At 37.6% G+C, this 15,091-nt stretch overlaps 1 protein-coding gene across 1 annotated transcript; it reads left to right on the plus strand.

Moving 5' to 3' along the window:
- The first annotated feature begins 8,385 nt into the window (after positions 1 to 8,385).
- On the plus strand, positions 8,386 to 14,066 carry LOC131302250 (putative serine/threonine-protein kinase). The gene is made up of 8 exons (XM_058328780.1): positions 8,386 to 8,523; positions 8,701 to 8,906; positions 9,694 to 9,902; positions 10,562 to 10,688; positions 12,485 to 12,556; positions 12,774 to 12,960; positions 13,063 to 13,195; positions 13,515 to 14,066. The coding sequence occupies exons 2-8, from the start codon at positions 8,756 to 8,758 to the stop codon at positions 13,776 to 13,778; spliced, it is 1,143 nt and encodes a 380-aa protein (XP_058184763.1). The 5' UTR covers positions 8,386 to 8,523; positions 8,701 to 8,755; the 3' UTR covers positions 13,779 to 14,066.
- The last annotated feature ends 1,025 nt before the right edge of the window (positions 14,067 to 15,091 follow it).

Raw genomic sequence — 15,091 nt, forward strand, 5'->3', positions numbered from 1 at the left:
AGATGGAAGAGTGCTTCAAGACGCTTTTCAGAGCCGCTTTCCTTAGATAGTATTCACCTCTGTCACTACCTAAGAATATAATGTGTATCGGGGCACTGGTGAATTGCGTCTAGGATACAGAATTTCAGTTTGTTTTCTGACTATTTCATAATACTATAACTTGAATAATTTCACACGGAAAGAGAGAAGGAAATGAAGAGGCTTAAAAAAAGACAACAAGAAGCTTCGCATGTACTAGGCAGTAAGGTGTACGTGGGTACGCAATAAACTAGGCGCATGGCGCTATTAGTGCTGGACTCGGTACTTGGGCATGTCAAAGTAGTATGTCTATATGTGCCTCCATTCCATGAAAATTCTAGCTCAGCCACTGCAAACATTTTGAAAGACACCTTATGCCAATAGGCACCATTGCCTCTATTACTAATTTCTTAGCCATTTTAGTGATATAATTTCTTGCCATATACGTCTCTCTACACCAAGGCTTTTAAGTTCTCCTTCGTTGGTTTTATTTGTTCTTGTTGATGGAGTTTATATTCTGCAGAAAAAAAACATTTGGTTTTCTTGGCGTTCTAAATAATTGGGTGATTTAGGTCTGACTTTGGGAGTGCAAACCCTATGCCATCTGAAAACAAAACTTCGATTCATATTACCCAAGTATAAGATAAGGTAGAGATATATCAATCATATCTAACGTAATTCAAAGTTCTCTCACACCATAACCCACTACCTCCACAATGTAATTTGGAGAATTCCCCAACATTCCGTTCTTTCCATCTTTTCGATTTTTTTTTTTAAATTTTGGATAAAGGCAAATTCTACACTGCTCTACCCTAGGAGAGAGGGAAAGGGAATGTTGAATGAATCGAACACCTTCAGCAAGCTCTACCATGAAGCTATGTTGGAGTGAAATTAAACAAAACATAACATGCATTTCAAAACAAAATTGTCAGTTCCATCTCTCAAAAACATCATGATGAGGGTAACTTTACCCACATCGAATGGGCCGTGAGCCATGTTACAGGTCTTGATTTGATGATCGTAAACCGCTTATTTTGTCTAACTTGATTTGTTAGAAGATCACGCAAAAAAATCAGTTCAATCGAATACCGGAAAGTACTTGATTATAAAATCTAATTCTTGCGTATAGAACTGGATAGGGCAAAGTTGGATTTTTTTTATCGAGTACTCATCAATCCCGTTAAACTTAATTTCTGCATGGTATCGTACCAAATTAATTGATACTCAATGAGCAGTTTCGATTACCAAAATGAAAGGGCGCCGCTATTTGCAGCGTAATTTTTGCTACTCGCAGCCGATTAAAACTTTTATCAATTACGGACAAAAATGCCCTTGTGCAATTTGACCATGATACCCCTAAGACCTCATGCTATTTGACTATTTTACCCCATTACATACAACCACATACTCCTGATTTCCCTCCCTCCCTAGACCACGTCTCCTCCCTCCTCCCATTCAAACTCCTCCATTTTCATCCCTACCCAGCTGCCATCACCCACCAGCAGCCAAGTCTGCCTATCCTCCTCCCCTCCTCTTCCTCTTAAATTGTCAATGGAAACCTCGATTGCTTCCTCTCCCTCCATTGATAAATACGAAATAGTTGACCCATCAATACACCACGATTTGTAGTCAGAAGATCACACAATGGACACAATGGAAGTTGAGAAACAAGTCACAGATGTTGTAGTGATGGAGCAAAAACCATAGAGAGAGGTAAGCCCGCCCTCCATTTTCAATTTCAGAAGCCCTCCATTTTGAATTTCAGTTCTGGCCCGACACAAATGGACACATAGTGCCAAAACTTTACTAATTTTTTGGACTCTAATGTCTGAATTATGTACAACTATTCGGATATTAATATCCGAATATTGTCAACATTGTTGGACTCTTATATCGGAATTTGGTGCCAATTTTTAGATATTAATATCTGAATGAAACTGTAGAGAATCCGGCACTTACCTGGTTTGCCTTTGGGTGTTACAGGGTGACACTTCAACACTTGGTAGTTATGTAGTGTCATCGACTATACCTACTTCCCACTCGTCCTCCATACGATTATACGGAGTATTTTACAACGGAGACGGTGAGTGTTTTTTGATAGAGCATTTATCATGTGCAATCTTATATTACGGGCTATAATTTTTTTCATGTGTGTGTAGGTTTTCCCATCCGATGAAGCATTGGTAGATTGGATAAGATGCACTGGTAAACAACACGGGTTTATCTTTGTGATTAAGGGTTTTGAGAAATGTATTAAGAATCGCACACCTTGGATGAGGTTTTCATGTGAAAGGAGCGGTAAGTATAGGCCATTTGTGAAGAAGGTTGATGGGAAGGAGGTAGCTGTGAAGAAGAGAGTGCAGTCCACGGGCACCAAAAAATGTGAATACCCATTTGAATTGAAAGCTGTAAAGGGCAAAGATGGTTGGACTATCTATATCCACAATGGCACTCACAACCATCCTCCAGTGGTGTACTTGGAGGGTCATTCGTATGCTGGGAGGTTGTCAGCAGAGCAAACTAGCACGGTGGTTGATTTGTCAGTTGCTTTGGTGAAACCCAGAGAAATCCTAACCCATTTGAAGGTTCAAGATCTTGAGAACGTAACGTCTATCAAAACCGTATACAATGGACGACAAAAGTACCGAGTGATAGAGAAACCTGGAAAATTAAAATCTAAGTACTGGTACATAAATCAGAAATTAAAGTCCAAATCTTGTTATAGATTTCGAATATTTATTTCCGAAATTAATTTTTTCCGAATGAATGGACTGTAATGGACAAAAAAGAGTGTGGATATTAAAAGGGGAGTTTGAAAATCAACGCACTTATTTATTATTGGTTAAAATGGGATGTAATTCTTCCTCGTATAATGTGCCAACATGAAAATATATATTTGTAAAAATTTTATTCCTCGTAAAACGTGTTCTTTCCCTATATCCGCCCCTTCCCCCTGAGAGTCGACGTTTGATTGCGCTCGGACACGTTTACAGCGATCACTTTGTAACGGTTCATTTGCAACCAAATTCCCCCATCCCGCCTATTGCAAGGAATTGGTATATACATCACTACTCATTCGCGGATGGATGGGATACACAATATTGTGACAAGATCAAAGAGTTTAAAAACATAGTGGGGAACGATGTGGCAACGACGGACATAATCGAACTAGACTAGGTTGGCTCGAAAGACTTTTATGTAAAATTTGAGTTCGTAGAATTTTATTGTAAAATATGAAATTTAGGCAAACCATTTTTTTTGGTAGTGTTCTATGTTTGTCTAGAGCATTGTCCGTTCGTACGGCACTCCTCATTTAAATCTAAATTTTCACATACAAGTATTGTCTAACGAATTATTTGTGGCTAGGAAAGTATTAAGAATGATTCAAACCATAAAATTTACGTTTTGGTGCCCTACTTAGCATTCATATTTTCACGGTATCCAATTATCACAAATATGCTAATAGTTATCCGCAATAAAACAAAAGTCATTCCACCACGGAAATTAGTCCATAAACCATGACCATAAAGTGTCCAAAATAAATACAAGGTCATAAAGTCCATCAAAAACAAGTCATGGAAAAGACAAGTCTCAAGTATAGTCACGGCGCCAGCACGTAGTGTAACAACTCGAGTAACGATCCGAACTAGGGCCTGCTATGCTCGCTTCAGTAGCCTCCGGTCCCCTCAAAGTCCTCTGCACTTCAACAAGTGCTTGTCGTAGATCATACGGGCAAGTTGAAGTCGTAGCCCTAGTCCCACCCAAAACACTATCCAAAATGGCCAAAGCCGCTGCATTGCGTTCTTCCGCACTCTCAGTAATTCTGTGCAGGAAACACAGTTTTTCAGCAAAGGAATCTGTGATCGAATATTCATTAAAAATCGTGTACTTCATATTTTTCGATGATTCCATCGCCAAAACAACACCAACTTAACAATCTCTGAGACTCGAAAGGACTCATAACCAATAAACTTGTCTAAGTATAACAAATTTGATAAAAACGTAGCTTTGGATGCTGTCCAGATTTTTCAAAATTTCTCAACATCAATAGTAGTAAGCAACTTCAAAATTCTACAAGTTCATGTTTATAATCCATTTGTATACCAACTAACATGCATCAATCTTGGGTTTCCATGATCAAAATCATATTATCCATACCAATTAACAATATTTGAGAATTTAAAATGAGTTAGGTATAAAATCATCATGTAAGCACTATAGAACCCTAATTCTTAAATCTCTTCCATGTAGGTTGATTCTATATGCACATATTTATCAATACTCATAGTTTAAGGAAGATTTCTTACCATAAGAAGAGAAATTTTCAAATTACATGTCAAACTCCAAGAGATTACTTCAAGTTCTTCAAGCCAAATTAGGGTTTTTTTATTCTTTTTCAATGAAGAAGAAAGAACTCCGAGTGTGGTAATGTTATGAATGTTTATAGGTTCTCACTCACAATCGGATTCTAAAGGTTGAAATAGAGGGGACAAATCAGACTCTAATGTCTGAATGGGGTAAAATACTTTGGATATTAAAATCCAAATGAGGCAAAACATTTCAGATATTAAATTCCGAATGACCTTACAAATTCAGCTACATATTAAAATCCGAATGGGGCAATAAATTTAAGATATTAACATTTGAATAGGGGGAAATAATTAGACTTTAATATCCGAAAACTTTGTCAATTATTCCTGGACAATGTCAATGGTTTGTGTCATTGTCTAATCGGTTCACATTATATGATGAAAACGTCTAGAGTAGAAAACTTACAGAGACCCATTATAGAATTGGGGTAAAATACATACATGACTCGGGTAAAATTTAATGTCCGAATGGAGTCAAATATTTCAGATATTAAAATCTAAATGAGGCAAAAAAATTCAGATATTACATTCTGAATGAGCTATGCTAACAAATTCAGCTGCTGCTGAAATACATAGGGGCCAATCGGCCAATTGGATATTAAAATCCGAATAAGGCAATAAATTTCAGATCTTAAAATCCGAATAGGGGGCAAACAATCAGACTTTAATATCCAAAATTGTGTCAAACAATCGGACTCTAATGTTCGATTATATTTGAAATACATGAAATAGATACACGAAATAGTAGTACGCTCGTGGTTTCTGAAGAAAAAAAATCAAACAGTAAAATTCGAATGAGGCAAAACCGCGTAGGTACGTAATAACAACAACAAAAATTTTACCGATGTTTGAACTTCGAAATCGTTGGTGATGTTGGCGTATTGTGCTCTTCTCTCACATCTCCTTCGCCTCAAACCTGTGCTACTGTTGTGGTGTGGTGTTGTGGTGGTGACTGGGGAGAAGAAGAAATGGGAGGAGACAGAGAGAGATAGACGGGGTGGGTTTGGTGCTGGAAGTGGTGACTGGTGAAAGGGGATGGGTTTCGTGTGGTGGGTGTGGCGGTAATGGTAGACTGGTGGCTGGCGGCGGGCAGCGGAGAGAAGGCCTGAGGTAGAAAGAGAAGGCCTGTGGTAGAAAAAACGAGGGGAGAGGGAGGGTTTGTAGGTATAGAAGGGTTGTGGGGTTGTATATTTTGTGGGTTGCAAGTATAGAGGGTAAAATGGGGAGATCAGGAATATTTTGTTGGTTGTAGGTAGCAAATTCTTATAAGGTGATATGTTGCAAGTAGCAATTGACAGCGAGTAGCAAGAAGCGGGCTGCGAATAGCCGTGGCCAAATGAAATCCGCAACATATCTCATGAAATTTGCATAAAGTTAGCCTCACAAAAGGTGAGGGTGAACAAAATTAATTTTTGTAACTTACTACTTAACTTCACCTTATAATTTTTGAAATTAATCGTTCATCTCAATTAGAAATAGAGGAATCAAAAAAATTAAAAATGTGGATCGAAGATGAAAAAGTTAAGATAGGATGACACTAAAGACAAAAAAATACAGCTGTTTAGCACCTTTTTTTTTTGTTTTTAGTGATTTTTTTTGCTTTTGATCGTAATTTTTCACTTTTTGGACTCCCCTCATTGAGATGAATGTTCGATCCAAAAACTTTTGATGTGATTCGAAAAAAAAATTCAGAAAAGATGAAAAAAATACCAAATCAATAATTTTTGAAGAATGATGAATTATGGCATGCAATTTTTTGTTTGTTTACCTTGATGTTTAATAGAGAGCAATCATTTATCCAAGTATAGCTAGGTTATGAGGCAAAGGTTTGTTAATTAATGAAGTAGTGCACTACATGGTCTTTGACTGCACAGCAACTTTATAAATAATAAACTATTTTCTTTAAATGTCACGATAACGTCTATCCATTAAATTATAGTAGATGTGAGAAAGTAACATAAATTTTTGCGACCATCAAAATTCAAAACTAAAATGGAGTAATAATCACCACATAAATAGTGGTTAGCATTTTCTAGTAATTTTTAAGAAAACAAATAAACTGTAGAGAGGGTGATAGAATCCAAAGCTGTCTTTCCTATGAGAAATTGGTTTGAACAAAAAGTAATCAGAAAGGGTGGGTCGTGCACTACACAAAAATGTCAATACAAGCTGGGGATTTTTTGAACACTGAATATAGGAGGGGATTAGTAGGAGCAGTGTCAACATAGCTGGCAGGTGGGGGATAGCAACAATGCAATTATCAATGGATACCTTCCTAGCTAACCTTTATAGAAGGGGTGTATCTCTAATTACATTACATACTGTATGTATGAAAATCTCTCCTTTGGTTTTGGACAATGAAGAAATGTAAGTTTTAAAATATTCTATTCTAAACAACAATACTATAATATCCTAAAAAAGGCATTAATTTTATAGTAGTATACTTTTGGTGTGATTTTCCAGTTTAGCCTAGCTGGCATGGGTTGTACATTTTGGATGTCTTCTCTCTGTCGTCTTTGTATACAATTAATTTATAATTACACACACAAATATACAAACTCCTCACATGAAAAGACGGGCTCACACATAATGACGAGGACTTTGTGTATAGTTGTAGAAGAGTTGCTTTGTATAGGATGATGATGATAAAATATTGTGAGAGAATTTGTAAGGGAGGGAGAGAGTCGTAACAACCAAGATGTCCTGGGCTGGGACAGGACAGAGCGACAACATATACAATAAGCCCCCAAACGCAGTAACAGACAACCCCGCTATTAATGCTTTACAGCCCATACAATACAAGACTCCCTCCCACTCCCTACAGTCCTACACACACATCCAAGAACAGTAGTAGTAAAATACTCCCCACTGGAGTAGTGCCTTTTTCAACTCTCTCTCTCTCGTCTCGAACTACTACTGTATTTTCTCCGAGGCCCAAATCTGCTACCGCTAGGATCAAATTTCTGTTATCCTGTTACTTCATCCTTCCTCCTTGTCCCTGACATACAAATTTACAATCCCCTGCCTTTTCTTTCGGACTTCTATAGTAATGGGTTTTCTCTCTGTCTGAGTCGTCATCAGCAAATTAATAGAATTGGGTTTAGGATTGTTTCCTTATTTTGTTTTTGTTCTCTTGAAAACGGGATTTGAAATTTTTTGGCGGTGGAGTAATAAACCCTGAATCCTGATCGTGTGTGTCTGTCGGCGCGACCACAATTTCTGTCGGCAGTTGTCTGTATCCCCGATGACGACGACGATAGTGAAGACAAGGCAATTCGATGTCAACCTCCTCCCTCCTCTATTAAACTAACTACTCTCTCTCTCTCTCTCTCTCTCTCTCTCTCTCTCCAAAGAAAAAGTAAACAACTGCAATTAAACTTCTATTTCCCTCCCTCCCTCCCTCCCTCCCTCATCAAAGGAGGGGTCTTGATTGGTTGGTTGGTTGATTGATTGATAACTTTGAAGTAGCGCTTCCCATCAAGAAGGCACTTGTTAATGAATTTTGACTTGATAGGTTCGCTCTCATTCTTTCTTTCTTAGTTTGTCAAATACTCGGACTTAAACTTCTATTTGGCTATTGCGTCCCGATTTAAAGGCTTTGGGAGAGGCTGACGCCTACATTACACTTTTGCTTCATTTCTGTGTTAGAAGTGGAGGATTTTCAATGTGGTTGACTTTCGATCTGAGCGTTTGTTCTATTGGAACCCCCGCCGCTCAAATTGTCATTGGCAAATGGAGCTCGGTTTCTTAGGGATCTTGCTACCCGATTCAGGTAATGCTAATTTCCAATGTGCTTCTCTTATCATTCAATTCTCTCAACCTCAACTCTGGTTGTGCAGTGTGTCAAAGCATTCTCACCTGAAACAGAAATTTCCAATGTGAACATTTTAATCGTCTTTTATTCCCACCCATTTACTTGATGCAAAAATGAGCAATGCTACTGTATTTGACTAGAATCCTAATTATCCATCCAATACCTTTCGGCAGGTCCATGTTTAGTTGGTTGTTTTCCTTCTACATCCAGATTGAGCTTTCATGTCCAAAGTAGCAATTTTGTTCCTGCCAACTGCTTTGTTTTTTAAGCCTTCCATACACTGCAGATAGAACACTTATCTTCTTATAATCTAACATGAAGGTTTGCTTCTAATGTTGTTTAATCACTTATTCATAATGTTTCTGCATCTAACTAATAGGATTTCTTTTGCTTACCGTTGAAAAGAAGAGTTTGTCAACTGTTGTTTATGCGTCCTTTCTTTATCCAGGTTAAACTTCTTTTTGAAACTCATCTGCTTACATATCCTTTTAATTTCAGGTTCCATGTGTAACCATACAACTTGACTCTGTAGCTGAAGTGGCTCCCAAATCAAATGTCAACGACTCTTGCAGCAATCTTGGGAGGTGCTGCAGGAGCCGTGGCATTGGTGGGGATGGTGATTACACTTATCTGGTTCTGCCTCTTTCATAATAGAAGTGCTGGAAGAACTTCTGAGACAGGGTCTTCTGATCCCTCAGTTCAAGGTAACTTCATATCACGTGCAGGGGCTGAACTAGGATTTCATTGCCTGAGGTGCCATCTGGTGTCCCCCTTGTTGATTCCATCAATGCTATTTTGGTGGAGCACCATAAGTTCAGCTCAAATTAATAACACAATTATTTGATTGCAACTCAATTTCATGAAAGCTTTCCAGAAAAGGATAAATTTCAGCAAATAATGAATAAATGCACGTCGTACCTATTGAATTTGAATACATGATCACTTGTAATCAAAGTCCAGCTCAATATCACCTAATAATAAGTGATCTATTACACAAATGTTGCAATGACTGATTAATTTCTCTTTTATTTTGACCCGGTTTCGTTAAGTACTTTGGAAATGAAAAGGAACAGAAGAAAGGGGGGTGTTGGATAGGCAATAAAATGTTCAACGAGTGTGGTTGCTAGTATGAAAAAGGTTAATTCTCTAGCCAACAATCCTACACATGTCAACTTGGCATTTGGTAAACAAACATCAGCTAGAGCGAAAATTGACATGTGACTCTAAAATGTTCGACAAAGCTATACTTTAAGATTGCACCAAAGGAGATTTGACGGTGGAGCGATTGGGATTGCCAAATCCAAAGAGGATATAGTATTTTTTATTTTTTTTTGGCTTGGAATTTACATGAATTAATAGAGGCATCATAAAGCCAAGGGGTGGTATAGAACCCCTACGAGCACTAGTTCTTCCGCTAATTACGTACATATATAGATTTCTGATCCTCTTATGAATGCGTATCTGTCCATTATCTCTTCTGGTAATCTGCAGTGGAAAGATCTGTTGGGGTTGAGTTGTCCTTGCGAGAAGCTAGGCATTTTGAGATGGAAGAATTGGCATTGGCGACAAAAAGTTTTAGTGATAGAAGTTTAATCGGAGAGGGTAAATTCGGGGCGGTATATAAAGGTCTGCTAAATGATGGGATGCTTGTAGCCATAAAAAAGCGAGCTGCTGCACCTAGTCAGGAATTCATTGAAGAGGTGATGTTTCCTTTCTTGTCCAATGAGGAAAAGTATTCACATTATAATGGTTGGTTAGTTTTTAAAAAAGAACTTATGCAAAAGCTCTTTGCATAAGCTTTTGCATATGATCTGGGATTCTGGACTCATCCAGCACTGTCTATGTTTTATCTTTGAGGTTTGAAATTGATGGACTACAAGAGAGTTCACTTGAAGTTTAAGATTAGTGGAACCAACTTTTCTCGTTAGTTAGTCAGTTTGCAACCACACCCTCCGTTTCAGATTCTGATGGGATGTGCTTTTGAAGACAACAAAGCTTTATTTCAGAGGTTTCATTTATGTTCCTCCTTCTGGACTTTCAGAGCCTTACTCCTGATTTTGCCTTGAATTTCACCTTGTTTTTGTGTACCTCCAAGACAAGTCACCACGTCGACTAGATCTTAGTATGTTCTGTTCTCACTTCTATGTGATATTGAATATGAACTCCAATGTCGCCTTCTCCATTTTTCATTTTCTCCCCTCCTCTTTCCCAGTTACTTGAAAGATCACATATAAGTGAAATACCACTTTAAAAGTGACTGGAGTGGATGGGGATTTGATTTTTGTTTCACTTTGCATTTTTAATCGTTTTCTGTATTAAGTTCTCCAAGATCTGATATCCTTGTACTTATGCCCTACAGGTACGTTATCTCTCATCCATTAATCACCGAAATCTCGTGACCCTTTTGGGTTACTGCCAGGAAAATGATCAACAGATCCTCGTTTATGAGTATATTCCTAATGGAAGTGTTTCCATTCACTTGTATGGTAATGCCTTATTCTCCCCAACCCCACACCCCACCCACCCCTGCGCACGCACACACAAGCACAGATTAGTGACGAACACTGGTGAAAAACAGATGAGTGACGAACACTGGTGAAAAACAGATGAGTGACAAACACTGGTGAAAAACAAATGACATCATGTTTATTGTCCTTTTTAGCATGATATCTGGCTCCAAGTCACTGATCCTTTACCTACACAACTCCACATATATACATGCAGATGAACACCCTCTTATTGAAGATAGAAGTCAGGGGCGACGCCACATATATACATGTGGTGTCAGTTGAATCCAGTGGCCTGCAAATTTCTACATTTTACTAAGCATAATTTTTCTCCTTTCTGAAAACTTGTACTGACATGTCACCACTGACAAAGCCCTTAGCACCCGTAGATTTGCTAAAACATGATCCAAAGGCTGTCATGTGCCCACTGCCCATCTCACCCTGTTTGAAAGTGAGTGAAAAGTATATTCACCCCACAGCACAGTTTCTCTATCTGTCTCTGCTTTGCTCTATCTGCTCTGTATTCCTCTTCAAATCCACCTCTACTTTTTCTTTTTTACTTTCTCCATCCCTATACTGCAGCCAGTAAAAAGTATGACATTCTTTTCAAAATTTAATTGAAACAGAGCTACAATCTAAACTCGTCAAAATTTCCTCCAATAATCCATTATTACCTCTCAAAAAATCTACAATTGATTGCCGAAATAGCCTTGGAGTTGAGGGGAAATAAAAATTTTAGAGTTTTCTTTACAGAAGCTCATGTCTTTATATATCTTTTTGTTGCTCTGTTGTTAACCTGTTATCCTCTCTATTTATCATATAAGGACTGTAAATTAATCCTATTAAATGCATTTGATGGATCTTAAAAGTGATGCCAAATGGATCTTACAAGTGATGCCAAAAACCAATTGAGCGACTCCACTGGTCACAATTCCTAGATTCGCCGCTGATAGAAGTAGAAAACAATGTTGTACAAGTTTTGATGGGGGGCTAACATATACTTGACAACCTTAAGAAAGCAATAAACACTCTATTGTTATGCCTTTGAATTAGAAAAGATTGATAGTTTTTCTACTTGATAATTCAAGGTGTTCGGATCAGCTTACGTGCACCTCGATTAATCCCTGGGGACCCATTCCCACCATCCACTAGTGTGGATCCTCATTAAAGCCGGGACAAGCCCGTGCGAAATGACCCAACAATAGTTGATAGTAGTTGGGAGGTTTCAAGCGTGAAACCTCTGGAGAGAGCAACCCCCTAAGTCCCAAGTTGACCACCAGGCCAACCCCGTGAGGTTAAAGAAAAAAATGATATTTGAATCTACTTTATTATTCCAAACACTAATTTATCTTCAACTCTTCTCATACATAATTTTAGAGTCCTCCTAACATTCAATTATTTTACAACTCATCTAATTCTTCTCCAATATGTAATCCACTTTGCCAATCATTTAGAAAGTAACAATGTTTTTTTCCTCCTTTTTTTTTTGGTCTCTTCTCCACTTATAAAGAGAGGCACTGAATAGAAGATCAAATGATGTATCTACTGGCAACTATGATGTATAGTTATGCAACAATTTCAAAAACTTTGAAACTTGTCAAGCGCAATTTTATGGTCTTATACGTGTCAAGTTTTTGTCGATGACTTCCCTAACAAATATTTCTGGAGCCGCACCTTGGTCTTTTTGTATGGAAACATTCTTGTAGACAGTCTTGCTTGTTGATATACTTTCCCCTATTTATTTCTAATGAAATTTTGTGATGTTCCCTTTGCAGGTGCCGGTCAGGTTTCACAGGAGAAGCTAGAATTCAAGCATAGGCTTTCAATAGCTATAGGTGCTGCTAAAGGTGATCCTCTGCAAAATCAGTGAGCATTAGTGGCTTTCCTGGTATTAGTTTTCCTTCTCTATTCTAAAATATCCGAATATCCATCTCGGTCCACAAAATTCTTTTGTAAGTTCTGGAAGACTGTCAAGTACCAGAGACCTTCCTCCTTTGCATGTTCAAAATGTCTCTGAACATTGCTCCTGGGTTATACTGCCTGATTCATTTCTCTAACATGCAGGTTTGGCTCATCTCCACTCCTTAAGTCCCCGTTTGGTACATAAGGATTTCAAAACAGCAAATGTTCTTGTAGATGAAAATTTCATTGCTAAGGTTGCTGATGCGGGACTTCGCAATTTCCTTGGAAGAGTTGATATTGTGGGCCCATCTTCTCATGTGGCAGCCGATGAGATGTTCCTTGCCCCAGAGTACTGCTCTCAACAAACCCATCTGTGATTTATTCATGTCTACCATGCCTTGCTCTTTTGTTTCCTTTTCTTTTAATGACTTAATCACATTTGCTTATATAGGGTGAGGGAGTTCAGACGGTTCTCTGACAAAAGTGATGTATATAGTTTTGGGGTATTCCTTCTGGAACTAGTAAGCGGGCTTGAAGCAATGGAGTTGCTATCTTCAGATCTTAATCAAAACCTGGTTGAATGGGTACCAACAGTTCTCACACCATGCTAATCTAGTACTGATACAACAAATTACGCAGTTCCAAATATAAAATTTTCTAGACTTGTTTGTTTGCCCACGATTATTTGTTCATCGACCCAGCAAATTATATCCGTAGTAATGCACGTGTAATGCATACCCACCAAAGGCAAAGGTGTGGTGGTTTCAAACCGTCACACAACATAGTTATCAATTTTTAATTGCGTCATATTTTGTTACATAAAGTGAACCTAACACGCCTTAAAAGGTATGATGTAGTAGACAGTATCATGCACATCTCAAGAGTTGTTCTCTCGTTTTGAAGGTGCAAAATTATCAGGACTCTGGCAAGATCTCTACCATCATTGATCAAAGAATGGGAAATAGCTTCACCACAGAAGGCATGGAAGAGTACATTCAGTTGATTAGCAGGTCCGTGGACCCTACTAGTGATAGACGACCTTCCATGAGCTATGCGGTAATGGAATTGGATCGAATACTAGAGAAAGAGATGAACTTGACAACAATCATGGGGGAAGGAACCCCAGTTGTCACCCTTGGAAGCCAACTATTCAGGGCCTCGAAATGAAAAAGAAAAACGAAAGATGGATCAGCTTGTTTGCTTTCCAACTGTTAAGTATCTTCCTTGTGAATTTTTTTTTGCTCTCAAACACCAGAGGAAAGAGAACCAGCTGTTTGATAAGTGTATAAAGAACAGCTGTATTATTTTGTTATTTTTTTCCTTCATAAATGTGTGAAAATAATGTTGTAAACTATGTTCTTTGTACTTACCGAAAACAGAAAACATTGCTGGTTGTTACTGTACATATACATTGAAGTTTGGATAAGGTTGGTGTGGATTTGGTATGCTTTCGAAGATGGGGTTTCTTTGTATTGATTTTTATGGGAAATCGCTGTTTCGATTTCGGCTTGGCTACAGTTTCTTTCCTGTCGAGAGAGCACGTGGCAGTAGAATCAACGACACAAAAGAAAGAACAGGGTGAGAATGAAGGGTGTGCTTTGTTTAGTAAAGTTGTCGCCCAGTTCCGCTTTCTTTCTAAATTTTTTTTAAAAGAAGAAAGTAATTTTAAACTCAAATATAACGAAAATAAAAATTAATTTTTTGATTTTTTTGCACTATTTAAAAAATCTCAATGAGATCTATCAAACAAGATTCATATTAGTAAAAAAATTATTTACGTAAATACATGATTTTTGAGCTTAAAATTACCTTCCTTTTCTAAAACTTTTTTTTTCTGAGTTTGTTTATTTATTAAAAATAAAAACAAAAAACATGTTTGGTGACCATAATAGTTTTTGTTTATTTTTTTTGGCCGGCAAAATATTTTTAAAACAAATGAAAATGTAATTTTTTTGTTTCTAGAATTTTCTTAAACTAATGGAATTGATTATGTATTTGTAAAAAAAATAGCAACACAAATATATTTATAGTACCTGCTCCAAAAAATATCAAAAATAAAAACAAAAAACTGAAAATAAAAACTTTTCCAAACAAAGCCTAAGTTAACATACAATGCTACTTATACAACAATCAAAACACAACAACTCACACAACCTCTCACATACATGTGAAGCCCACATATAGTAGTGTGTGTGGAGCCCACATGTGTGTGAAATGTTGTATTTGATGTTATGTTTGGATTGTTGTGTGAGTAGCATTTTTGTAAGTTAATTGCCTGAGTTATGTTTTGTCTTGGGAATTTTGCTTCTGTCTGAGGTGGCATTTGCCAAAGAGAAACACGAGGTGAAAAGTCAGAGTGCACAAGTGGAAAGCACACGAATGAAGCTGGGTTTTTTCGTGGGTCTTTTGGGAAAATGTTTTAAATTTAATGAAACAGGTCTGTGTGGGCAGACTTCTTGTTAGTAATAAAGTGATAACTG

Source organism: Rhododendron vialii, chromosome 10a (assembly GCF_030253575.1).
Source record: "Rhododendron vialii isolate Sample 1 chromosome 10a, ASM3025357v1".
Classification (NCBI taxonomy): domain Eukaryota; kingdom Viridiplantae; phylum Streptophyta; class Magnoliopsida; order Ericales; family Ericaceae; genus Rhododendron; species Rhododendron vialii.

Bases quoted from the DNA above. Each gene is read 5' to 3' on its own strand.
- LOC131302250 (XM_058328780.1), top strand. From the start codon at position 8,756: ATGTCAACGACTCTTGCAGCAATCTTGGGAGGTGCTGCAGGAGCCGTG. The intron at 9,903-10,561 runs GTGATGTTTCCT...TATGCCCTACAG, and splicing joins GTCAGGAATTCATTGAAGAG to GTACGTTATCTCTCATCCAT. The intron at 12,961-13,062 runs GTACTGCTCTCA...TTGCTTATATAG, and splicing joins GAGATGTTCCTTGCCCCAGA to GGTGAGGGAGTTCAGACGGT.